General features: G+C 49.5%; 2 protein-coding genes across 3 annotated transcripts in view; both read right to left on the bottom strand.

Moving 5' to 3' along the window:
* Positions 1 to 5,810, bottom strand: part of FRS2 (fibroblast growth factor receptor substrate 2) — a 43,889-nt gene extending 38,079 nt beyond the window's left edge. For both annotated transcript variants that reach the window (XM_064165963.1, XM_064165964.1), the window contains exon 1: positions 5,682 to 5,810. The gene's annotated coding sequence lies outside the window, so the exon portion shown is untranslated. The remainder of the gene's footprint in view (positions 1 to 5,681) is intronic.
* Positions 5,811 to 17,693: 11,883 nt separating this feature from the next.
* On the bottom strand, positions 17,694 to 23,448 carry YEATS4 (YEATS domain containing 4). The gene is made up of 7 exons (XM_064166375.1): positions 23,285 to 23,448; positions 23,011 to 23,130; positions 21,352 to 21,418; positions 21,158 to 21,252; positions 19,967 to 20,059; positions 19,252 to 19,339; positions 17,694 to 18,291 (listed from the first exon to the last, which is right to left on the bottom strand). Exons 1-7 carry the CDS (start codon positions 23,333 to 23,335, stop codon positions 18,122 to 18,124), a joined length of 684 nt encoding a protein of 227 aa, XP_064022445.1. The 5' UTR covers positions 23,336 to 23,448; the 3' UTR covers positions 17,694 to 18,121.
* Positions 23,449 to 26,425: the final 2,977 nt, after the last annotated feature.

Below are 26,425 nucleotides of genomic sequence, written 5' to 3'. Positions count from 1 at the left end.
CAGTGTGACCAGTAAGACAAGGGAGGTTATTCTTACCCTGTGCTCAGCACTGCTCAGGCCGCACCTGGAGTGCTGTGTCCAGTTCTGGGCTCCTCAATTCAAGACAGATGTTGAGGTACTGGAAGGTGTCCAGAGAAGGCCAACAAAGCTGGTGAGGGGCCTGGAACACAAACCCTATGAGGAGAGGCTGAGGGAGCTAGGGGTGTGCAGCCTGCAGAAGAGGAGGCTCAGGGCAGAGCTCATTGCTGTCTACAACTACCTTAAGGGAGGCTGTAGCCAGGTGGGGGTTGGTCTCTTCTCCCAGGCAACCAGCAATAGAACAAGGGGACACAGTCTCAAGTCGTGCTGGAGGAAGTACAGGCTGGATGTTAGGAGGAAGTTGTTGGCAGAGAGAGTGATTGGCATTGGAATGGGCTGCCCAGGGAGGTGGTGGAGTCACCATGCCTGGAGGTGTTGAGGCAAAGCCTGGATGAGGCACTTAGTGCCATGGTCTGATTGACTGGATAGGGCTGGGCACTAGGTTGGACTGGCTGAGCTTGGAGGTCTCTTCCAACCTGGTTGATTCTATGATTAACACTGCTGCTCTACAACTTAAAACTAAAATATCAAAGGCTTGCACTGTATGCAATTACACACCTCCAGGCAGCAGTTTTCAGCCAGCAGCTCCTCAAATAGGTTTGATAAAAAAGTCTAATTTGGTAGCAGACAAAACCAAAACCTATTACATTAGTTTCAGAAAACATCATCCAACAGCTGCAGGTAAGTCAACTCTTCCAGCAGCAGCTACTCCACAGAGTTACTGATTGCCCCTCAACAAAGAGAGGTTACTACCCTGATAGACTTGTAGCAGAGTAAATCTTGTAGGAACATACTAACCCACTTCAGGAACTGATCAAACTGATCAGTGAAGCTATATCAAACTACTCCTCTCTAACTGCTGGTTATGCCTAAATTAGCACAGAACACCGCATGCAGCTTCTTTGGTGGACAGGATCAATAAGTGTGGTAATCCTATGGCAGAGCAGTAGAGACAGTATCAGACAAATGGTTGAGGGGTGCAGTATCTACAGTGTTCACAGACATTTAGGGGAGGGAAAAAAAGGGGAAAGTAAAAAAAAGCCCAACAAAACCAATCCAAAATGCCTGTCCAGATCCTGAAACAGTTTCTGTGATTAGCCTGAAAGCCTTAAGACAGGTTTAGAGAACCACTAACCATTAACCAGCTACTTAAGAAGGAAAGTCACAGAGAATCAGAGAAGGTTAGGGGCTGGAAGGGACCTCCAAAGCCCATCCAGTCCAACCCTCCTTCAGAGCAGGATCACCTAGGGCAGATCACACAGGAACACAGGTGAGTCTTGAATATCTCCAGAGAGGGAGACTTCACAACCCCCCTGGGCAGACTGTTCCAGTGTCACATACTGCCTCCTAGCAAACTCAAGTTATATGTTTTAGGTCAACCTCACCATTTTCATAGGCTTGTTCATTTGGGTATTTTTAATTTATGTATTACTACAAAATATTTTGCAGCTTTCTTAGTGGACACTGATCACTATCTTTGCTGATTTTAGTCTTTTAAACTCAAAAACTCAATATAGATGCTGAACAAATTCATTGTTTCAGGAATTTGACAGCAGTTATAAACAGGAACATATTTTTCCCATTAAGTAGTGCTAAATGAAACAATAGGTACTGAATAAAAATACTTTAAAAAACCCAGCCTATAGAAAGCCAGATTCTTCCCTCAAAATCCCTTCCAAGCACATCAAGAAATCAGAGACATACTGCCACAGATTAAAGGGCCTTAGATGCAGATATGTCCATGAACCATAACTGAACAACATCTTCAAATCCTCATGGCCATACAGGTTTAAGCTCACTGAATTAGGCCAGTATCAAATACACTTTAAACTGGCATAATGTGTCACTGTCACCAACAGACACACCCTACTCCCCCCACTGCTTGCTTCCACCCCCATCTTTGCGCCAGCTCAAATGTTTGTGCAGCAAACTGATCCAGCTTAAACCTAACTCTCCCCTCCCTGCCCCTCCCCCAGGTTAGTTCAAAACTCAACCCAGTTCACCACATAACCATACAAGTATTTGCCTGCACAAAGGAGGAAGCAGCAGAGCTGGGTGGAAACAAACAGGACCATGTTTTTCAATGGTGGAGCTGGTCCATGCCAGCTGTATGCCTATGCAAAGCAGTAGGTTGCAGGCTGGAGTCCAGTAACGTCAGTCTCACACCTTCAGGCCTATGAGCACCACTCTTCCTCACTCTCTCAGATCCCACTTCTTCACTCACAGAGCCACTGGCAGGTACACAACTGCAGGGTGAGCTTGTTCAAGGCACAACTTTAAGTTAACACAAAAAAAAACCAAACCAAAACCAGGTGTGATTTTTTCAGCCAGCTCAGCTTCCCAAACCGGCTCCTGGTACAATCCTTACGAGCACAAGGAAGAGGAAGAAGGCTAGGAAGACAGGTCCAATTCTGAGCTTGTGATGCTGTGGAAACACACTTGTACACTGCTAGCTTTTAAGTTTAAACTTGCCAGAGCAGCTGAATGTGCTTATTTGAATTAATTTGTTCCTAAAATTAAACCTTATCCAATTTCTTTTTCAGGAACTTAATCAGCCACAAGTCTGCTTGAGCACAAGCAGCAGGAAGCGAGGCCAGTTCACTACATCAACCAATTCTACTCTTTGTATTTAATAAAATGAAGACAGAGCATTAGTTATTCTAACTTAATGATACTTCTACCAGCTATTCTTCTAAATATCATTCATTCAATCACCTCCTCTATTTGCATAGGAAGAATACACATATAATAAAACCAATGCACTCACTCTAAGTATTATCTTAACTGTAGCACAGCTACTGCAGGGAATTCAAACGATGGTTTGGCTGCTCTGCTCCAGAATGCATTTCACACAGAGAGCTGTTTTGCTTAAACTACAAGACCAAATGGTCACAGAAGCAAACAAAATGCATTTAAATAAGTTCAGAATCAGTCCCCTATAAAATATATGGATATAGTACTTTCAAGCTAATTATTGAACAGTAAAGTAAGCAGGAGTAAAACCAGACTGTTAACAATAATCTTGCTAACTTCCAAACAACAGAACCTATATACTGAATAGATACATTTAGCAGGGAATTATTTTCATGGCAAATAAATCATAGAATCAACCAGGTTGGAAGAGATCTCCAAGATCATCCAGTCCAACCTATCCCCCAGCCCTATCCAGTCAACTAGACCAAATGTTTATGTTCATCCAGTTGAAGAGAAGAATCACATCAATTCAAAATTCAAGGCATATCAACCTTACAGATGAAGAACTGCATATGAAGAGTATATATGCATGAAGAACTGTATATGAAGAGCATGTAAGTATGAAGCACAGAATTAGATTCACATATCTGCAACCCACTCTTCCCAAATACTTTCCCAGTTTACGAAACTCTCCTTTCTTACAAAGACAAACCATCACCTGCCTATTGCAATGGTTTAAGCCAGACTTGCTTCTAACAGAAATTTCTTGGATGATGAAAAAAATGTTCCAAACTGCCCAGCCTGTAACAACTACACAGAAGAAGCAAGTTTATTTTCACTGCAACTTGCCACCAACATTTAAGACTAGCCACAGAACTAGAAAGTAACCAAAATCCTGGAAAGCCATTTAATCAGATGGATTAAAGGGATTGGAAGGGGACCTCTGGAGATCTTTTGACTCCAACTAGCCTGCCAGAGAAGGACCAGAGAATCTAGTGCAAGTCTCACATGAACATATCCAGACAGGGCTGAAAAGACTCCAGAGTAGGAGACTCCACAACCTCTCTGGGCAGCCTGTGCCAGTGCTCTGGGACGCTTACAGTCAAGAAGTTCTTCCTCAGATTGAGGTGGAACTTCCTGTGCTGCAGTTCACATCCAGATACACAGAGAAGTGCTGGCAGGCTGTTTCAACAAGCACTTTCAAAGCATTCTTGACACAGAGACAAATAGACTCAGGGAAATCTCAGTCAAAGAACAATATTCTTAATCACTTGCCATTTGGAATGGAGTTAGCAGGTTTTGGATGCAAACTGGTGGTTTATGCTGATACAGGTTTCCTTTTAAGCAGGCAGAGACAGGTGTGCTTTTCAAATGCACTTGCTCACTGAGGAAAACAGACAAATGAACTTCCCTGGCAGTTCTGCTGACTAGAACAAGAAAATGAGATGTTTATTGGAACTAATAGTGGATCTAAACTCATGTGTCTTAATACCAAATCAGTTTCCATGCAGTAATAAATCTTTTCTTTTTTTTTTTAATTAGTTTTTCATTCTCCTAAATTCAATTATGTCATAGCAGAAGAGATGTAATGGCAGATTCATAAGGCAGGATTACTGCTAACATTAACATCCTAGGAGATAACACAATGATTCTCTGGGATTTTTTATTCTCATTTCACTCAACATCACTTTGCCACCAGCACTCTAAGTAACAAAAAAAGGAAAAGCCAACAAAAGAAAAAGAAGTTAACAAAAAATCAAAGACTATTCAAGGCAGTCACAACCAGAAACGAGCTGTTAAATGTACCATTAATACCAAGCCACAGCTGGCAACTTTTTCAACCCCTACTAAACCCAACCCTGATTTCTACAGTGTCTGTTCCTTACTGTAGCAGCATTAGTATTCTTCCCAACTGCCAGGCCAGCAACATTCCTGGTGATTTCTAATGATGATTAGCAGTTCTTCTGCGTTAGACTTAAAAAGAAGCAGTGGCCAGGAAGACAAGAAAACGTGCCTTCACTTTCCAGAACATCAAGTTGAGATGGAGAAGTAAGTCAAAGCAGTACACCTTTTGACCTCTGAATCTCTTCTGATCTGTCCTCGCTACATCTGCAGCTAAGGATATGGCAGAGAAAGGGGAGTATAAAAGAACAAACGACTAAGCAAGGCGTCGCTTGCCTTCTCGGAACCCATTCCTCTCGAGAGGCTCCGTCTGCTAAGCCTAACCCACCGACCCGCCAGAGCTCTCCATCAGTATGAGGGCTCGCAGCTAGAAAGCCCCTTGACGTGCTCGGCGACGTGGAACCGAAAATGCACTTGTCTTGAGAGGCATGTGACAGAAGCAGCTGACCCAGAGGAAGATGTGAGCGCTTGACAGGTCACGCAAGACGAGACTCAACTTTCAGACGCACCGAGCACCGAGGCGGTCAGGCAGCCTGGATCCACACCCCGCGCCAGACCTGCCTCCAGCAAACCAACCGCCAGGACAACTTTAACGGCTCTTCTTTTGTTTTTCAACTCGCACTCCGCTCATCCACCCCCGCTCCGCCTCACAGCAAGGCGGCGATTCCCCCGCCACGGCCTTCCCTGCCCACGAACCATCCTCGGCCGCAACATCCCATGCCCCTGACGGTCCCCGCCCCAGGGGGCCCCAGCCGCCGCTCCGCTCCCGCCGCCCCCCACAGCCAGCCCCCGCACCTCGGACGGGAAAGGAGGGCACGTCCTTCGGCCGGGCGCATCCCAGCCCGGCTCCCACGGGGCGAGGCGAGACGTGGGGCAGCTCCCGCCCACGGGCGAGCAGGGCCCAGCCCCGGGAGCCTCCGCTGCCGCCCCCTCCCAGCGGAGCCGGCTGGGCACCCCCGCGAGAAGAAGCCGGGGGAACGGAGAGGAGGGGAAGAACCAGCACCCACCTTGGCCATGAGCCCCGCGCTGGCCGCCGCGCCGAGCCGGGCGGGCCGCCTGTGACGGGCGAGACGGCAGCCCCGCGTCGCGCCGCGGGTAACGGCTGCGCCTCCCGACAGCGGCAGCGACAGGGCCGCGCTCTGGCCCACTCTGCCCGCGACAACTTCCGGGGCACGGCGCGAACGCCTTCCGGGGCAGCGGGCGGGGCGCGGGTGGGAGCCGCTGGCGGCAGCGTCTCCCTCGGCAGCCTCTGCCTCTGCCGCGGCACTCGTTCGGTGGGGAAGCCAACAGGGCTTCTCCTGGGGGGAGAAGCGGCACGCAGAGTGCCTCCGAGAGGAGCAGGGGCCGGCTGCGCGGGAGGCAGCCACGAAGCGGGTCCTACTGGTTTCTCAGGTTCCGGAGAAAGCAGAAGGAGTTAAAGCTGTGATTGCCTGCGCAGCGTTAGGAAGCCCTGAGTCGGCCGGCTCGGTGTCGGTTGTTTGAGCAGTTCTTGCGAGGCAGCCTCCGTCGCTGCGCCGTGCACGGTGTCACGGCGTTGTTTGCAGCCACTGCCGTGGAAACTCAACCGGCAGCCGCTGCAGCTGCGCTGCTTTCGCAACGTACGCCCTGTGCGACTGTAAGCACAGGTAGCTCGGGGGGGTGTGTTAAAGATACAGCGAGCCAGAAATAACGCGGACGAGAAGGACGAGAGCCGGTGCCACACCGGCGTTCTGTGCACTCTGGTGGGAACGCTTAGCAGTGCTGGCAGCCAGCGCGGAGAACACCACCCGGTGGTTCTTACCTCTGCTACCCCACTCAGAACCACAGCGTTCATCAGGCTGGAAAAGACCTCCCAGATCATCCAGTCCAACCTATAGCCTGTCGCTTTCTAATTAGCTAAACCATGGCACTAAGTGTCTCATTCCGCCCCCTTTCAAACGCCTCCAGCGATGGGGACTCCGCCACCTCCCTGGGCAGCCCATTCCAATGCCAGTTACTCTGTGAAGAACTTCTTCCTAAAATCCAGCCTAAACCTGCCCTGGCACAGCTTGAGGATGTGTCCCCTCGCTTTGTCCATGGGTGCCTGGCAGCAGAGCCCAACCCCACCTGGCTACAGCCTCCCTTCAGGTAGCTGCAGGCAGCAATGAGCTCTGCCCTGAGCCTCCTCTTCTGCAGGCTGCACCCCCCCAGCTCCCTCAGCCTCTCCTCACAGGGCTGTGCTCCAGCCCTGTCCCCAGCCGTGGTGCCTGTCTCTGGACACACTCAAGCACCATTTTCTGTGTGACCAGAAAGTTGCCCCGACCCAGGTGCAAGACCCTGCATTTAGTCTTGTTGAACTTCTTGAGGTTGGCTTGGGCACACCTCTGCAGCCTAGCAAGGTCCCTCTGGATGGATCATTTCCCTCCAGTAAGTCAGCAGCAGCACACAGCTTGCTGTTGAGGCTGCCTCATTGCCACTGCCCATGTCACCAATGAAGATATTGAACAAGACTGGTCCTAGAACTGATCCTTGAGGGACTCCACTTGTCACTGGTCTCCACTTGGACACAGACTCATTGGCTGCCACTCTTTGGGTGCAGCCACCCAGTTTCTAACCCCCTGAGCTGTCCATCCATCAAACCCACGTTCTAGCAGTTTGGAGATCAGGATGTGGCGCGGGACAGAAGTTTCCCATTTCATTGTCCTAATCTGTTGCAGTGTTGGTTCACAGACTCCTCTTGTTCCACTGTCTAGGTTCTTACAAGATGGCACTAACATTTTGTGGTGGATTTTGCCATGCAATTTGCACTCTTGCAGGCTGAGTGCTTTTGCCTGTGACCTACTTTGACTTAGGCAATAGTCAGTTCTGTAAGCAAGAGAGCAGCCCAGCCACATACAACATTTTAACAGCAGCTTTATTTTACTGGAAAGTGCTCCCTATTTTGTATTCTTTTTTAATGCCTGGGCTTGACAAAGAGGGGACTCTTGGGGAATAGAATGCCAAATCCTGCATTGTCTTTCTGCAATTTGCCTTTCATATACTGTCCAGGGATTCATGGCAAGAAACTACTCAAGGGTATGAAATGAAGGAGTGATCTTTCTTATGCCTAAGAACTTTGTAGCTAGTACCTCTTCTCATCAGGGAAGCCTCTTCTGATCAGGATGAGAGGTGTACATACCAGCATGAAGCCCAGATGTATTTTTGGAGATGGATACTGATTTAGACCCTTAATGTTTCAACCAGAAGTTCTACTTTTGAAGTAAACATAAGAGAGTAAACAGTTTCTCTTGAAAATGAAAACATAGCAACATCCTAGTGACAGATCAAGGAAGTTTCTAGTCTCTTTGCTTTAATAATGAAAAGGAGGTCTTTGACCCTGCTCTAGGCACCACCTAACTCAGCTATAGGGTGAAGGCTCTGTTATAAACACTGTCTTTTGGGGTTTATGACTCAGCAGCAAAAGCATGTTTCTGGTTAAACTGTGGTACCAATGCTTGCTCTCTTTCTCTGTGGTAAAAGGCTACCCAGACTATAGTTTTACTCTGACCCTCTACTTCCCCAAAGCCATTTGACAATGTGGAAAAAAACCCCAACATTCAGACTATAACAACATTTCAGGAACACAAACCCAGTTTTTTCCAAGAGAGAGAGAGAGAGTTGCCCTTGGTGAGCTGGCTGAGCAGAGCGACGCTGCTCACGTCACATTCTGCCTCCCCTCAGATGTGGCATGATAAGTAGAATGATCCTTTGTGTATCAAAGCAAGAGGTTGTTGTTTTCACAGCTGAACAAAGCCTCTGCATTCAGTAAAGGCTATACAGCAATCACTTATGGCCTGACCCTGCACTGGTGGAGAAAGAGCACCTCCCCAAGAAAGAATCATCATCATAGAATCATCATAGATTAAGAGTTAACTTAACAAGGGTTTCTTTTTTTTTCCAGAATGAAGTACAAGATTGAGCCAAATTTAAACCAGCAGTTCACTGTGTCACTGGATGGTGGTGGTGAAGTTGTCATCCTTTCAGTTAAAAGGGGTGAGGGGGAACGTTCAGCTCCAATAACAAATTAAGGTTGGAGCAGCTCTGCTACCAAGCAAGGCTGAGGGAGCTGGAGTTGTTCAGCCTTGCGAAGAGAAGGCTCCAGGCAGACCTAAGCCTGTCAGTACCTGAAGGAGGCTACAAGAAGGCTGCAGAGAGACTGTCTGCAAAGGGCTGCAGGGACAGGATGAGGGCAATGGCTTCAAACTAGAGCAGAACAGATTGAGATGGGATGTTAGGCACAGGTCCTTTACTACTAACCACAGCCCTTCTAACCCCTCCAGGATGCCATTGGCGTTCTTGGCCACCAGAGCACATTGCTGGCTCATGGTCAACTTTCCATCCACCAGGACCCCCAGGTCCTTTTCCCCTTCACTGCTCTTCAGCAGGTAGTCCCCAACCTATACTGATAGCTGGGGGTGTTCTTAAGGCTACTACTGGAAAAGCAGCAGATGCACTACAGTGCTAATTCAGGAATGTTAAGCTGGTCCATACTACAAGTTTGTAGGACCAGGACACTGACAAAGAGGCTATTTTGTCAGCACAGCCACATGGGAGGTGTTTTGATGCAGAGGCAGAGCAAACAGGCAAGTACAAGTGTGTCTTTCAGCATCATCAGAACTATCTGAGTTGGAAAGAGCTGCTTGCTCTGCTTGGAGTTCCCTTCAGTAAACCTTGGCATAGTCACTGAGATTGTCTCAGGTACCAGAAGCAGGTCAGTGACAGGGAGCTGGGGTGAGGCTTCTGCACACAGGCAACCACGTCAGCCTGTGGAAAAATCAACATGGGGCTTTATAGGTAGAGAAGCTTTGTCATGCTCCTGAAGCTCTTTGACGAAATCAACCAACTGATAAACTGGGGCAATAAATTCATGGTGGTGATTTCAAAAGAGTTTTGGCACAGTCCCTCACTGCTGCTGCTGAAGAGCAGGAGCTGTCATGAGCTAGCAAGGAAAGCTGTCTTGTGAATGAGTAACAAGCTTGAAAGAGAATGGTTAATGGAGTAGCAGTAAATAGCCATTTTTTTAACACTGCGGGAGGGTTATGATTGGACTCCCACAGAGATTTCATGCTGAGACCTGCACTAGTTAGCATGCTGAGAAATGGTCTTGGAAAGAGAGAGTGAGTAAGGAAGCAGCAGAGTTTGCTGCTGTTGCAAAATGCTTTGCAGTAGTGGAGTGTGAAGCTGGCAGCAAGGAGTTTCAAAAGCAGCTCGTTCTGCTGAGCTGCATGGGTGTTGAGCTAGAAGCTGAAATTCAGTCCCAGTGACTGTAATGCATACAGACAAACCCAATCTTTGTTCTATCTCTGTAGTGGTCACTTCTGCATGTGCCTGTTACTGCTGGAGAGTGAGTTCTTGCAGGCACAGAATCACAGAATTAAGCAGGTTGGAAAAGACCTTTGAGATCATTGAGTCCAACCTATCACCTAATACCTTCTAACTGAAGTTCAACAAGATCAAGTGCAGGGTCCTTGCATCTGAGTCAAGGCAGCACCAATATAGGCTAGGCAGTGACTTGAGAGCATTCCTGAGGAGAGGGACTTGGAGGTGCCAGTGGACAAGAGGCTCAGTTTGAGTGTCAGTGTGCTCTTGCAGCCCAAAGAGCAACCAGAGCCCGAGCTGCAGCAAGAGAAGTGTGGGCAGCAGGGCAAGGGAAGTGAATCTTCCCCTCTGCTCCACAGTGGTGAGACTCCACCTGGAGTACTGCATCCAGTTCTGGAGCCACTGTTACAAGAGGGCTATGGAGGTGCTGGAAGATGCCCAGAGAAGGGCCACAAGGATGATCAGAGGGCTGGAGCTGCTCTGCTGTGAGGAGACTGAGGGAGTTGGGCCTGCTCAGTCTGGAGAGGAGAAGACTCTAAGGTGGCCTTATTGTGGCCTTCCAGTATCTGAAGTGGGCAACAAGAAAGCTGGGGAGGGACTTTTTACGCTGTCAGGGAGTGATAGGACTGGGGGGAATGGAACAAAGCTGGAAATGTGTAGATTCAGATTGGATATTAGGAAGAAGTTCTTCATCATGAGGGTGGTGAGAGCCTGGAACAGGTTGCCCAGAGAGGTGGTGGAAGCCTCACCCCTGGAGGTGTTTAAGGCCAGGCTGAATGAGGCTCTGTACAGTGTGAGGTGTCTCTGCCTATGACAGGGGAGTTGGAACTGGCTGATCCTTGAGGTACCTTCCAACCCTGCCTGATTCTATGATTGTGTAATTTCAAGTAATGCAGGAATGGGACACTAAGATGGTTGGGAGATGGAAAAATGTGTTTTGTAAGACTGAAAGAACTGTTATTGTCCAACCTTCAGGAAGGTAGCTAAAAGAAGATCTTCCTGCTGCTGTCTGCATGGAAGACCAAGCCAGATTCTTCTCAGAGGTGCACAGTGATAGGTCATGAAGGAATGAACTAATCTTGAAACATGGGAAATTCTGCTTAGATACAAAGAGTTGTTAAGGTCTTCATATTTGGTTTATTTTCATCTCTACACAATATATGCTGGAACAAAGATGAGTGGGGAACTTGAGCATCTCCCCTACAGAGAGAGACTGAGAGCCCTGGGGCTGTGTAGACTGGAGAAGAGAAGGCTGAGAGAGGACCTGAGCAATGTCTATCCATAGCTGAGGGGTGGGGGTCAAGTGGAGGGGGCCAAGCTCTTTTGGGTGGTGCACAGCAATAAGCCAAGGAGCAATGGATACAAACTGGGACAGAGAAGGTTTCACCTCAACATGAGAAGAATGAGAGATGATCTTGGAGGTATCTTCTAACCTTGTTGATTCTGTGATTCTGTGAAACTCCTTTGGAGTGAGGGTGCCAGAGCCCTGGAGCAGGCTGCCCAGAGAGGCTGTGGAGTCTCCTTCTCTGGAGCCTTTCCAAAGCCACCTGGATGCATTCCTGTGTGGACTCCCCTGGGTGATGCTGCTTTGGCAAGGAAGTTGGACTGGATGTTCTCTGGAGTTCCCTTCCAACCTCTAACATTCTGTGATTCTGTGACTACTTAAGGAATAAGCTGAGCCCTACAGTTTTCAACAACCAATGTGCTGCAACTTAATTACAGTCAGGCCTGAATTAAAAGGCTTTGCATGTCTGCTAGTCTATATGTGGGTAGAAAGGCAGGGAGGTTAAAGATAATAAGCTGAAAATGCATTCTCAGAAACCCTTTCAAACCACAGCAGGGTGTGATTGTATGCAAATAGGTATTTTTGCAATAGCAGATTAAACACCTGATGGAATTTGTATGGAAAAACTGCATGCTTGTACATGATGCAAAGGATGATTAAGCAGCAGCATGTGGAGTTTTTTGCCTTTGGTAAAAAAAATTAAGGCAGATTTAAATCAATCAATGCTTTTCTCAGCCTTTTTGCACTAGGGGTTGGAAGCTATGGAGACTTCTAGAGATAAAAGGTTCTTCTCCCACTCTGTTCTGTCCTGCTGAGACCCACACCTGCAATATTGTGTCCAGTTCTGGGCCCCCCACTTCAGGAGAGACAAGGACCTGCTGGAGAGTCCAGCTGAGAGCCATGAAGACGAGTGGGGGATTTGAGCATCTCCCCTGTGGAGAGAGACTGAGAGCCCTGGGGCTGTTTAGTCTGGAGAAGAGAAGGCTATGAAAGGATCTGAGCAATGTGTACAAATATCTGAAGGGTGGGGGTCAAGTGGAGGGGGCCAAACTCTTTTGGGTGGTGCACAGCATAAGCCAAGGAGCAATGGATGCAAACTGGAACAGAGAAGGTTTCAGCTCCTCATGAGGAGAAACTTCTTTGGAGTGAGTGTGCCAGAGCCCTGGAGCAGGCTGCCCAGAGAGGCTGTGGAGTTTCCTTCTCTGGAGACTTTCCAAAGCCATCTGGATGCATTCCTGTGTGGACTGCCCTGGGTGATGCTGCTCTGGTAGGGGAGTTGGACTGGGTGATCTCTGGAGGTCGCTTCCAACCTCTAAGGTTCTGTGTTTCTGTGAAAAGCCTTTTTGATACAAATGGGAGACTTTCAGAGGATTTTAGCTCAAGTCTTTACACCTCTCCTTTTTAAAAACCATAGTAACAATTCTCATGCCAGAGATTTCCAGGAATAGTCTTTTTTAAAAAGCAACCCATTTTGTAAAAGAAGGTGAAACTTAGAGGCTGCAGTCATAGACTTGCCAGGGCTGGTAGGGACCTCAAGGACCATCCATCTCCAACCACCCTGCCATGTGCAGGGACACCTCACACTAGATTAGGTTGCTCAGAGCCACATCCAGCCTGGCCTTAAAAACTTCCAGGGATGGTGCCTCACTGAGCCACTGGAGTCAGACTGAGCTGTGTTTCTGCAGGATGAGAACTGTACTGAATCCTTCTTCTGTTCAAAGAAGATGAGAGGGAATAATTGTAGAGCTGCAAGACACTTCTTACAGAATCACAGAATCAACCAGGTTGGAAGAGACCTTCAAGATCATTCAGCCCAACCTAGCACCCAGCTCTGTTCAGTTAACCAGACCATGGCACTAAGTGCCTCATCCAGGCTTTGCTTCAACACCTCCAGGAGCTGAAGTTCTCTGGTGAGACCCCACCTGGAGTACTGTGTCCAGTTCTGGAGCCACTGTTACAGGAAAGATCTGAACATACTGAAACCTGTCCAGAGAAGGGAAACGAGGATGATCAGAGAGCTGGAGCTGCTCTGCTGTGAGGAGAGACTGAGGGAGTTGGGGCTGTTCAGTCTGGAGAGGAGAAGGCTCCAAGGTGACCTTATTGTGGCCTTCCAGCATTTGAAGGGGGCTCCAAGAAAGCTGGGGAGGGACTTTTTAAGGTGACAGGTAGTGATAGGTCTGGGGGGAATGGAGCAAAACTAGAAGTGAGGAGATTCAGATTGGATGCTAGGAAGAAGTTCTTCATCATGAGGGTGGTGAGAGACTGGAACGGGTTGCCCAAAGAGGTGGTGGAAGCCTCATCCCTGGAGGTCTTTTAAGGCCTGAATGGATGAGGTTTTGAGCAACCTGCTCTAGTGTGAGGTGTCCCTGTCCCTGGCAGGGGGGTTTGGAACTGGCTGATCCTTGAGGTCCCTTCCAGCACAGACAATTCTATGATTACATTGCCCATTTAGGCTGAAGGCCTCTGCCTGTGCACATTCCATGTACAGCGTTCTCAGGACACGATACAAGGAACAGTGCAGCAGCAGCAGGGGGAATAGCCCAGTGGAGCAATCCACAACTGAGGGCACCTCTCAGATACTGTGGAACAAGGCCAGCATTACTTCTAAAACTTTGTTCTGTTGTTTGGTTTTTTTTAATGACCAAGTCAGTCAAATGCCTGAATTCAAATCCCACTCCACTGCTTTGATCTTATCAGCTGCTGTACCTGTGTGTTCATTTAATAAGCCACTCATGCATTTTATCTTTTGCTTAATTTAAATAGGAGAAGCAAACATGGTTTATATGGTGCTTATTCTCCAATTGCTCCAGAGCCTTCTTAGCATCTCTGATCAGGAGAAGGTGGCTTCAAATCCAGTTCTGCTTCAGAAGTGTAAAGCTCCTTGACTGAAGTCAGTTTGGATACAGTTCCCATCCAAGGGGAATAAACCACAGTCAGTCTTCAAAAAACAGGTATGACTACAGAATCACAGAACATGTGAGGTTGGAAGAGACCTCCAGAGATTATCCAGTCCAACTACCCTGCCAGAGCAGGATCCCTTAGGGGAATCCACACAGGGATGCATCCAGATGGCTTTGGAAAGGCTCCAGAGAAGGAGACTCCACAGCCTCTCTGGGCAGCCTGCTCCAGGGCTCTGGCACCCTCATTGGAAAGAGGTTTCTCCACATGTGGAGCTGAAACCTTCTCTGCTCCAGTTTGTATCTATTGCTCCTTGGCTTATTGCTGCTGAGCACCCAAAAGAGCTTGGCCCCCTCCACTTGGCACCCACCCCTCAGCTATTGAGAGACATTGCTCAGATCCCCTCTCAGCCTTCTTTTCTCCAGACTACACAGCCCCAGGGCTCTCAGTCTCTCTGCATAGGGGAGATGCTCAAGTCCCCCCACTCATCCTCATGGCTCTCTGCTGGACTCTGTCCAGCAGGTCCCTGTCTCTCCTGAACTGGGGGAGCCCAAAATCTGACACAGTATTGCAGGTGTGGTCTCAGCAAGGCAGAGCAGAGGAGAAGAACCTCCCTAGACCTGCCATAACCTCAGTAATTAAAATGCTGTTGAGACTGGAGAGTAATCTGGGCATACCTGCCACCTGCTGTTTGGAAAACACCCTCAAGTCTGCAAACAACCTGATGTGCTCTGAAGTAGGCAATCCCACTAAGAAGCAAACAAACCCTAATGTTTTTAACATGGATTAAATGCATAAGCACCCAAAGCGTCCTTGGGTTGGAGCTATTACCAGCAGCTCTCTAGGAGGAAAAAGTACAGGGTGACTTAACATTCCCTCCAGTCTCATCTCTACTAACCACAACATTTCCCAATTAAATCCTCATGTTATGTATATCTACACATCTCCTGAGACAAAAATGGCACTTCTGATGAGTAACCTCCTGGGCACAGCCTTATACAACACTGTCTAACTCTAAACCACACTGTGCCAAACCCAAAGGCAAAGGAATCACAGAGTGTCAGGGGCTGGAAGGGACCTCCAAAGCTCAGCCAGTCCAACTCCCCTGCCAGAGCAGGAGCACCTACAGCAGAGCACACAGGAACACATCCAGGCAGCTCTGGAATATCTCCAGAGAGGGAGGTTCCACAACCCTCTGAGCAGCCTCTTCCAGGGTTCTGTCACCCTGACAAGGAAAAAATTCCTCCTCATGTTTAAATGAAACTCCCACCCATTGCCCCTTGTGCTGGCACTGGGCATCACCCAGCAGAGCCTGGCTCCAGCCTCCTGGCACTCGGCCTGCACATATTTACAAACATTGATGAGGTCATCTCTTAATCATCTTTGTGGCTCTGTGCTGAACACTGTCAAGCACTTTTATGTCTCTGTCGAACAAAGGAAGGTAGTTGTGAGATGGAGCTAGGTTAAAAAAAAGGACCACCCATAAGTGGTGCTGGGTAGCAAGGAGTGTCTGAAATGACTGTGATCACTGCTAATGTGTCTCAGCTGAAACACTTGAAACCCTTAAGGCTCTGCAGTGGAAGTGGCAATCACAGTAACTACCAGTTTTGCATGTCTGATGCCTGAAGTAAACATTCCTCATTGATAAAACAGATAAAAATAAGCATATCGAGGAGATAAGGCATGGCTTACCTTTACCTACCAAACCAACCCCTCAGGGGGAGCCTAAAGCATCAGCACAGGCAACAGAACAAATTAGTGTTTGTACAGGACCATAGGAAGTTAGGGGTTGGAAAGGACCTCTGGAGACCTTCCAGTCCAACCCCCTGCCACAGCAGGACCAGAGAATCCAGCACAGGTTGTGCAGGAACACATCCAGACAGGGCTGGAAAGGCTCCAGAGAAGGAGACTCCACAACCTCTCTGGGCAGCCTGTGCCAGGGCTCTCTCACCCTTACACTCAAGAAGTTGAGCTCCTGTTGAGCTGCAACTTCCTGTGCTGCAGTTTCCATCCCTTGCCCCTTGTCCTGTGGCAGGGCACAGGTGAGCAGAGGCTGTCCCTGTCCCTTCCTGACCCCCAGCCCTCAGCTATTGACAGGCATTGCTCAGATCCCCTCTCAGCCTTCTCCTCTGCAGCCTAAGCAGTCCCAGGGTTCTCAGCCTTTCCTCATCAGGCAGTGCTCCAGCCCCTTCACCATACTTGTAGCCCTCCTTTGGACTCTCTCCAGTAGATCCCTGTCCCTCTTGAACTGGGAAGTCCAGAACTGGATGCAATATTCCAGGTGAGGCCTCGGCAGGGCATAGCAGAGGGGGAGAACCTCCTTTGATCTGCTGGCCACACTCTTCTTGATGCACCCCAGGCCTTCTTGCCCACAAGGGCTCATTGCTGTCCCATGCAGAACTTGTCCTTCACACTCCCGTCCTTCTCCACAGGGCTGCTCTCTAGCAGATCACCTCCTAACCTGGTTTTCAGCGATACCAAACTGTTCCTATAGCACAAGATTTACTTTCCCTCCTTTTCAAAACAAACTGAAACACATCTGTGCTGCACAATTATAAGTCTGGGTGAAACCACAGCCTAAAGTCAGTCTCAGCAACAGAATTAGCCAGCATTGACTACAGCACCCCTGGCAAGCACAGACTGTACATCTGGAACTGCATCTTCATAAGGCTGCCAAAACTAAATCAGAATGCAGCACTTGGGTTTTTCATTTTCCTCAAGGCAATGGAGGTCAAATGCAATTTGCCCCTTGTCCTGTCCCTGCAGGCCTTTGCAAACAGTCTCTCTGCAGCCTCCTTGTAGCCCCCTTCAGGTAGCAGGTGTGGAGCTGGAAACTCTTATTTATAGATACAGAAGTTATTTAAAGTCCTGTTTTCAGAAGTTTCTGCACTGGGCTGGTACCAGGCAGATACAGAAATCACTGCCACCAGATTTGGAGCCCCCAGCACAAGAAGGGCATCGAACAGTTGAGTCCAGAGGAGGTCACCAAGATGCTCAGAGAGCTGCAGTAGCTCTGCTAGGAGGACAGGCTGAGAGAGTTGGGGCTCTAGAGCCTGGAGAGGAGAAGGCTTTGAGATCCTGGAGTGGCCTTCCAGTATCTGAAGGTGAACTACAGGAGAGCTGGGGAGGGACTATTGACAAGGACTTGAAATAATAGGATGAGGAGGAACGGGTTTGAACTGGTAGAGGGGAGACTGAAAGTGAATGTTAGGAAGAAGTCGTTTGCAGTGAGGGTAGTGAGACACTGGCACAGGTTGCCCAGGGAGGTTGTGGCTGTTCCTTTCCTGGAGGTGTTCAAAGCCAGGTTGGATGAGGCCTTGAGCAACCTGTTCTAGTGGGAGGTGTCCCTGCCTATGGCAGGGAGTTGGAACTGGATGAGCTTTGAGGTCCCTTCCAACCTAAACCATTCTATGATACAAGCAACTTCCATAGCACTGTTCCCACCTCTGCCTTACCTCAGGGCATGCTATTTGCAATCACTCCTGAAGCCCACAACTGGACAAGAGAGAAAAAAAAAAGATTATTACAATAAAACCCCTCAGATATTTTATTTTCAGCTTTAAAGATGCACCTCTGAACAATCAAGTAGAAAAACAAAAACCCAAACCAAACAAGTAAAAAAGAAGTAAACACCAGGGCTTTGTAAAATCACACTCAACTATGCTTATTGCTAAGCTTCCTACACAGCTCTACACCAAAAAAAGTAGTCTGCTCTCCAAGTCCTCTTCTCCTTGAACTAAATCATTAAGTACTCACAGATGACTTACCTATAACTTAAACTATAAACCAAGGATACATTCTTTGTTTGGTTTTTTCCCATGCAGGAAGTCTACTGCCAGGTACTTCAACCATCTCCAAGTGAAATCTCCCACAGTCTCAAGCCAGGGAATTGAACAGATGCAATGCCATGACTGAAGCCCTTCCACCCTTTCTCAAGGCCCACACTTGTCACATATCTTTAGACTGATCATCTTCTTCAAGCTTTCTGATTTCGCTCTTTAAGCAGTTGATGGTTTCCCGACTTGCTTTGAGCCTTTCTTTAAGCTCAGCAATTTCAAAGCTTGTTTTCTTTTTGGCAGCTTCCAGCTTCTCTCTGGTTTTCACTTCCAGATCTGCAACTGCCACGGCAAGAAAGAAAAGTCAGTATTTTCAGTATCATGAAAAGTGGGCGTTGGGTAGTGATAGGACTGGGGGGAAAGGATCCAAGCTAGAGGAGGGGAGATTTGGATTAAAGGTTAGGAGAAAGTTGTTCACCATGAGGGTGGTGAGAGACTGGAATAGGTTGCCCAGGGAGGTGGTGGAAGCCTCATCCCTGCAAGTCTTTAAGGTCAGACTGGATGAGGCTCTAGACAGCCTGTTCTAATGTGAGGTGTCTCTGCCCATGGCAGAGGGGTTGAAACTGGATGATCCTTGAGATCACTTTCAGCCCTGACAATTCTGTGCTAAGCTGTAATTATTTCTTGGTTTAATTTGAATGGTGTCCATCTCTACTCTGCCCTGGTGAGACCTCAGCTTGAGTACTGTCTGTAGTTTTGGGCTCCCCAGTTGAAGAGGGACAGGGACCCGCTGGAGAGAGTTCAGCAGAGGGCTGCCAGGATGATTAGAGGACTGGAGCAGTGCCTGCTGAGGAGGAGCTTAGTCTGGAGAAGAGAAGACTGAGAGGGGATCTAATAAATGTCTGTAACTCTCTGAGGGCTGTGGGTCAGGAGTGCGGGACAGGCTCTGCTCTCTTGCTCCCTGGGATAGGACAAGGAGCAATGGATGTAAGCTGCAGCAGAGGAGGTTCCAGCTCAACACAAGGGGGAATGTCTTGTTTGTAAGGGTCCCAGAGCCCTGGCACAGGCTGCCCAGAGAGGTTGTGGAGTCTCCTTCTCTGGAGCCTTTCCAGCCCTGTCTGGATGCGTTCCTGTGCAACCTGCGCTGGATTCTCTGGTCCTGCTGTGGCAGGGGGATTGGACTGGAAGCATTCCAGAGGTCCCTTCCAAGCTCTAACATTCTGTGATTACAGCCCAGAGAAACCCCCACTAAAATCAAACCCAAGTATTATTTCTGAAGTGCTACTTTCATTTTCAACTTACACTCTGTTTCATGCTTATAAGCACCTAGCGTTAGCTGACGAGACGTTGTTAAGAGCTGCTGCATCATTGCAGTGGGATCTTGAAATATCTGATGAAGGAGAGAAAAAGGCAGGACATCTTTAAAATAAAGTGAAGATTGTATTAAAGGAGGTTCCCTTCCCACTCTACTCTGCTCTAGTGAGACCACACCTGCAATACTGTGTCCAGGTTTTGCTTCCCCAATTCAACAGAGACAGGGACCTGCTGAAGAGAGTCCAGCAGAGAGCCATGAGGATGATCTGGGGACTCGAGCATCTCCCCTATGCAGAGAGACTGAGAGCCCTGGGGCTGTTTAGTCTGCAGAAGAGAAGGCTGAGAGGGGATCTGAGCAGTGTCTGTCAATAGCTGAGGGGTGGAGGTCAAGCGGAGGGGGCCAAGCTCTTTTCAGTGGTCAGCAGCAGCAAGCCAAGAAGCAAAGAATACAGACTGGGACAGAGAAGGTTTCAGCTCCACATGAGGAGAAACTTCCTTGCAGTGAGGGTGCCAGAGCCCTGGAGCAGGCTGCCCAGAGAGGTTGTGGAGTCTCCTTCTCTGGAGACTTTCCAACCCCACCTGGATGCATCCCTGTCTGGACTACCCTGGGTGATTCTGCTTTGGCAGGGGGGATGGACTGGATGTTGGGAGGGATCTCCAGAGACTCTCTAACATTCTGTGATTCTGTGAACAATTTTCATACCATTTCATCATAGAATTCAGAAACTACAGTTTTCTTTCCCAGAATGGCATTGGTATCAGACTGGAAAAGCTTCAACAAGTGATACAAGGTTACCTAGACAAAGAGAGAATTCCATTAGCATGACAACTGTATGGAAACACAAATCCTCATCTAGATACCAACAAGCACTATTTGTTGTTACTGAACAACCCGGGGCTTTCTAGTCTGCAGAGGAGAAGCCTGAGAGGGGATCTGAGCAATGTCTATAAACAGATGAGGGCTGGAGGTCAGGAAAGGAAGGGACAGGGACAGCCTCTGCTCACTTGTGCCCTGCCATAGGACAAGGGGCAAGGGATGGAAACTGCAGCACAGAACTTCCACCTCGACATAATGAAGAACTTCTTGAGTGTAAGGGTGACAGAGCCCTGGCACAGGCTGCCCAGAGAGGCTGTGGAGTCTCCTTCTCTGGAGCCTTTCCAGCCCTGTCTGGATGTGTTCCTGTGCAACCTGCACTGGATTCTCTGGTCCTGCTGTGCCAGGGGGGCTGGACTGGAAGCTCTCCAGAGATCACTTCCAACCCCTAACATCCTGTAATTGTAGAGGGTTTAAAAAAATCTTTTTCAGAATGCAAAAATAAATGCCCTATCACCTAAAAACAGCCACTGCCATTTACTATGCAGTGTTAAACACCCCAACTGTCCAAAGGCTTCTTAGTACTTTACTAAATGTCTGAGCAAGTGGTTTAGAATAGGTGTAGAGAAACTACTAAGACATTTGCAGAGAGATGAGGCAGAGGGCTAGAGCACCTCTCCTATGAGGACAGACTGAAAGAGTTGGGACTGTTCAGTCTGCAGAAGGGGAGGCTCTGAGGCGACCCTATGAGTCCTTGAGCGACCAAGGAGGTTGTGGCTGCTCCCTCCCTGGAGGTGTTCAAGGCCAGGTTGGATAAGGCCTTAAGCGACCTGTTCCAGTGGGAGGTGTCCCTGCCTATGGTGTGCAATTGGATGAGCTCTGAGGTCCCTTCCAACCTAATCAATTCTGTGACTATGATTCTAAGCATAGCTTCATTCCTTAACTTCCAGCCGGCTGAGTCTAGTCTGGGTGATTTCCTAGGTGTAGAGGGGCAGGTAAGTCCCTAACCATCACCAGCAGAGTTTTGAGGCCACCAAAACAAACCAAGTGCAGGTTCAAACACAGGTTCAACACACTTACAGGTCTTTCGTTTGGATCGATGAAGAATATCTTAATGATTATTTCAAACTCCCCCCAGCCTGTCTCGGTGATTTCATAGGGTGGCTTGGTAACAACTGCAGCAGAAAACAGAAGTGTCAGTGCAGGCAAGACAGCTTCTATGGAACCAATCAAAATCCCAGCCCTAGGAACAAGTGGCTAAAGGCAAAACTCACCTCTTAGAGGATTACCATAGCTTTCGTGCAGCTTGAACTGGATTTTTTTCACGTAGGCAGACATATCCTAAAAGAGAAACGTAGTTCTGTCTGATTATTTGCACACCACAACACTCCCTGTTCATCCACCTTACACTGCTTCTTCTCACCCAGCTACCATCAAAGGAAGATTGAGGGGTTGGCTAGGGAGGTTAGGAAGCAGGTGGATTAATCACAGAGATGGCAGGTTAGGGTAGAGGGAGAGAGATGCAGCCCAAAGCCCAGACAGAGAGAGTTTGTGTTATCTATATTTACATTCTTATACAGCTCAGCAAGCCTATGAGTGAAGTAGACATCATCGTTTTCTCCTCACAGCCTGTAATCTAGTTCTTCTCACCTAAACACTCCAGCTAGCTTCAAACTAGCACAAAAAGCAAAACCACAAATCCAGGAATTAATGCTGGCAGAGCTCTGTCAGTGTTTTCTCCCTGTGAATTCTCTACTGTTTCCCCCTGGCCTGGAAAGATCACTCTGAAACATTCTCTCTGTTTTCCTCTTTGAACCTCCCCACCCTCATTTCTTAGAGTCATAAAATGGTTTAGGGTGGAAGGGCCTCAAAAATCATCCAGTTCCAACTCCCTGCCATAGGCAGGGACACCTCCCACTGGAACAGGTTGCTCAAGGCCTCATCCAGCCTGGCCTTGAACACCTCCAGGAAGGGAGCAGCCACAGCCTCCTTGGGCAACCTGTGCCAGTGTCTCACCACCCTCACTGCAAAGAGCCCTTTGCTAACACCTAGTTTGAATCTCCCCTTTTCCAGTTACTCCTTGTCCTGTCATTACAAGATCTTGTCAATAGTTCCTCCCCAGCCCTCCTGTAGGTCTCCTTCAGATCCTGCAAGGCCACTCCAAGGTCTCCTGGGAGCCTTCTCTTCTCCAGGCTGCAGAGTCCCAACTCTCTCAGCCTGTCCTCCCTAGCGGAGCTGCTGCAGTCCTCTGAGCATCTTTGTGGCCCTCCTATGGACTTGCTCTAACAGACTCATGTCCTGCTTGTGTTGGGGGCTCCAGAACTGCACACAGGACTCCAGGTGAGGTCTGACAAGAGCAGAGTAAAGGGGGGGGAGCTTATCTCCCCTGCTTATGATCCAGTGCCCCTTCTACCCTTTCCTTGATGTCTCAGTGCGTTACTGGGCTGACAGCCCAGTGCATGGAGCAACAGCTACGAACTGGAACATAGAAGGTTTCACCTCAACATGAGGAGAAACATCTTCACAGTAAGGGTGCCAGAGCCCTGGAGCAGGCTGCCCAGAGAGGTTGTGGAGTCTCCCTCTCTGGAAACTTTCCAACCCCGCGGGGGCTGAGCTAGATGACCACTGAGGTCCCTTCAACCCGCGGGGGCTGAGCTAGATGACCACTGAGGTCCCTTCAACCCGCGGGGGCTGAGCTAGATGACCACTGAGGTCCCTTCCAACTTAAACCATTCTACGACTCAATGACCCCTGGCGAGCTGCGCGGGGTGATGCTGCCCCGGCCGGGAGGTTGGACTCGGTGGTCTCTGAAGTCCCTCCCGACCTCCGAAGCTCTGTGACTCTGTGAGGGGGCAGCAGTGCCCCGTTCCGCGCCGCAGCCGCACCCACGATGCCAGCGGCAGCGTCTCCCCACGGGCCCGCCGGCGCCGTACCTCGTTTCGGTAGGGCTTGACATACACCGTCCACTGGTGCGTGTGGCCATCCTCTTCCCGCTTCTTCCCGAAGTACCGCGCCACGTTCCCATACACGATCGGCTTCACGATGGTAACGCCCTACAGAAACGCACAGCAAACCGCATCCGCCTCCTGTCAAAGGCCCCTGCCGTGGAGCTCTCCGTAGCCCGAACGAAGCTGCCGCCCGCAGAGGCCCCGCCAGGCAGTTCCCGCCCTCCGCCGCTGCCAGCAGCCCGCCCTCCCGGGCCCGCACCTTCACCCTGCCCCCGGAGTCAGGCCCGAACTCAGCCATTCTCTTGAACATATTGCCCCGGGGGGGCGCCGCCCGCAGCCGCGCCGCCCGGCCTCAGCTTCGGCGCCGCGGCCGCCAGGACGGGTCCCGGCGCAGCCCACAGCGTGGCCTCGGCCGCTCCGCGACCGCCATCCCCCGCGGCTTCCGGCGGCTCGATGGCGTCACGGCGGCGGCGGGCGGAGGGCAGCTCGGTGCGCTGCGGCGCCGAGGGCAGCGGCGTGTGCGGCGGCAGGGACCGGCGGCGCCGCGGGTGAGCGGCTGCTCCGACGCGCGGTGCACCGAAACGCAGCCGGGCCGCGCCGCATCGCTGCAGCGTGCGGACCCGCTCCGACCGGCGCGATGACCGCAGCAGCCACAGGGGAATGGTGAGCGGCTCGGTGGCCAGAGGGAGGTCAGTGACAAGTGGTGTCCCTCAGGGGTCTGTACTGGGAGCAGTGCCGATTTAACATCTTCATCAGTGACACAGGCACAGTCCCAAGCTGCGCCAGGGCAGGTTTGGGGGGGAGGTTAGGAAGAAGTTCTTCACGAAAAGGGTGACTGGCATTGGAAGGGGCTGCCCGGGGAGGTGGTGGAGTCCCCATCCCTGGAGGTGTTTAAGAGGAGGCTGCATGAGGCACTTAGTGCCATGGGTTAGTTAATGAGAAGGGTTAGGTGATAGGTTGGACTCGATGATCCTAGAGATCTCTTCTAACCTAGTTAATTCTGATAGACAATGGGATGGAGTGTGCATGGGGAGGGAGGCGATTCCAGACAGCCAGCATGACTTCTGGAAGGGCAAGTCCTGCCTGACCGATCTAGTGGCCCTCTATGATGGAGTGACCACATCAGTGGACAAGGGAAGAGCTCTGGCTATCATCTGCCTTGCTTAGGGCTTTGCCTTTCACTTCTTATGACCTACCTGCCTTCTTTTGTCCTGTTGGCATGCCAAAGCGCCTGTCACGGCTGCAGGAAGAAGGACTGGGGCAGTGATTCTCCTTTGAAGTGCAAACGTTCCATGGCCAACACGTGAATTGCTCCCCAGACCCAGGATCAGAGCCCATGTGGTGCTTCTCTCTGAGGAAAATGAGTTTAACATCAGTCTGTCTCCGTGTCTCCAGCTCCCATAGCAGTGCCTCTCTGCCATCCACCTGTCTTGCTCTGCACTCCCACTCCCTCCACAACTATGTGCCTGCCCTGCTCCAGCTGTGCAGCCACAACAGGCAATCAGCTGGCAGAGTAAGGTAGCAAGTAAAAGCAGTGCAGCTATGGACTGGGGAGGTAGGATGAAATGAGCTGCTTCTAGAAAGGCTTGCTGATGACCACAGCTCACTTAGACAACAGGCAAAGAGACAGTGAAAAGTCATTGCTGCAATAACAAAAATAACAAATACTGAAGGTGCTCATAATGTACAAGTTGAGTTTTATTTTAGAAACCATTTTGAGTGAAAGGCAAAAAATTACTTCAAAAATAAAAGTGAAACAGAGGATACCTTTCACTTTTCTAGGAGTGAAAAGGGCTAATCACTCCCCTGTTTTTACAGCTGCTAATACAACATTTGCCTTCTCTGACCCTTTTCATTCAAAGTACTTTGAGTATTAAAAGAACCTACTACACAATTTGGACATTATTTCTAGGTTCCTCCTGCAGGGTTCTGGTGGCCATTCCACACCAGGCACTGTTTTCTCTACCCTTACCCTATGAGTCTTTGAGAAAACAAGGGCTGTGGATATTCCTTGTTAAGGTTCCAGGCTAAATGAGTTAGAAAGGGATAACTGCACTTTCAGTTATGTACATACTTCAATTAAACCTTGAGGTGAAAGCCTAAGTGCCTTACAGCCTGACTCAAGAATGAGGATTCTGTTTGGGATTGAATACTCTGTTTTCATTCCCTCCCACGAGTATGGAGCTGTAACATAGCCAGGCAGAGCCACAAGTGAAGCACAATCTGCAGGCTGTAAGAGGTGGAGAGGGTAGCTGCCTGTCAAAAAGAAGATGGCTAAGCAAGGAAGGGGGTTACCAGCCAGCTTCAGAAAGCAGTTTTAAGCATCAATTTAATCATTCTGAAACACAGCAACTCTGTAGAGCATCCTGCTCCTTCAGAGGCAACTGCTGCCTGTCCCACGTGGGAACCCATCCATCTTCTGCCAGCTTTTGGAGCTGCATTCAACTACAGTCATCATTTTCCCTGCCTGTGTGGACAGGATCTTCCAGTATTTTCAGTGGCAAAGAAGGGCTTTTAAGCACTGAAGCATTTCTTCCACTCCAAGTGTATTGACAGAATCACAGCACCATGCAGGTTGGCAAAGCCCCTCAGGATCACCAAGTCCAACCTATAGCCCTACTCTGCAAGATTCACCTTAAACCATGTCCCTAAGCACCACATCCAAGCGACCCTTAAACACATCCAGGGTGGGTGACTCCACCACCTCCCTGGGCAGCTCACTCCAGTCCCTGACCACTCTGTGTAAAAAATGTTTTCCTAATATGTAATCTAAACCTACCCAGTCTCAGCTTGAGACATGGGAAAGCATGCAAAGAATTTACCAGCAGCACTCTCAAAGGACATTCAAAAGAATATGCAGGGAAAAAAGCAAGAAACAAGGACTTTTTCATCAGGCCTCAAGGCAAGGACCAAAAAAAACCCAAACCAAGGCCAGTCATATCGTGGGCTGCATCCAAAGTAGCATTGCCAGCAGACCCACAGAGGTGATTCTGCCACTTGGCTCTGCTGAGACCTCACCTGGAGTGCTGCGTCCAGCTGTGGAGCTCTCAGTATAAAGAAAGGCATGGAGAAGGTCCAGAGGAGAGCCACAGAAATGCTCAGGGGGTTGGAGCAGCTCTGCTACAAAGGCAGGCTGAGGGAGCTGGAGGTGTGCAGCCTGGAGAAGGCCCTGGAGAGACCTCAGAGCAGCCTGCCAGTACTTAAAAGGGGGCTGCAAGAAGGGTGCAGAGAGACTGCAAAGGGCTGCAGGGACAGGACGAGGGCAATGGCTTCAAACTAGAGCAGAGCAGATTTAGGTTGGATGTTAGGAAGAGGTTCTGCAACATGAGGGTGGTGGAACACTGCAACAGGTTGCTCAGGGAGGTGGTTGGGGCCCATCCCTGGAGATATTGAAGGTGAG

Source organism: Pogoniulus pusillus, chromosome 27, assembly GCF_015220805.1.
Source record: "Pogoniulus pusillus isolate bPogPus1 chromosome 27, bPogPus1.pri, whole genome shotgun sequence".
Classification (NCBI taxonomy): domain Eukaryota; kingdom Metazoa; phylum Chordata; class Aves; order Piciformes; family Lybiidae; genus Pogoniulus; species Pogoniulus pusillus.
The sequence above is the reverse complement of the archived record's forward strand: the minus strand, read 5'-3'. Positions and strand labels throughout refer to the sequence as shown.

Bases quoted from the DNA above. Each gene is read 5' to 3' on its own strand.
- YEATS4 (XM_064166375.1), bottom strand. From the start codon at position 23,335: ATGTTCAAGAGAATGGCTGAGTTCGGGCCTGACTCCGGGGGCAGGGTG. The intron at 23,131-23,284 runs GTGCGGGCCCGG...GCGTTTCTGTAG, and splicing joins ACTCCGGGGGCAGGGTGAAG to GGCGTTACCATCGTGAAGCC. The intron at 20,060-21,157 runs GTAAGTGTGTTG...CTCTTTGTCTAG, and splicing joins TCGATCCAAACGAAAGACCT to GTAACCTTGTATCACTTGTT.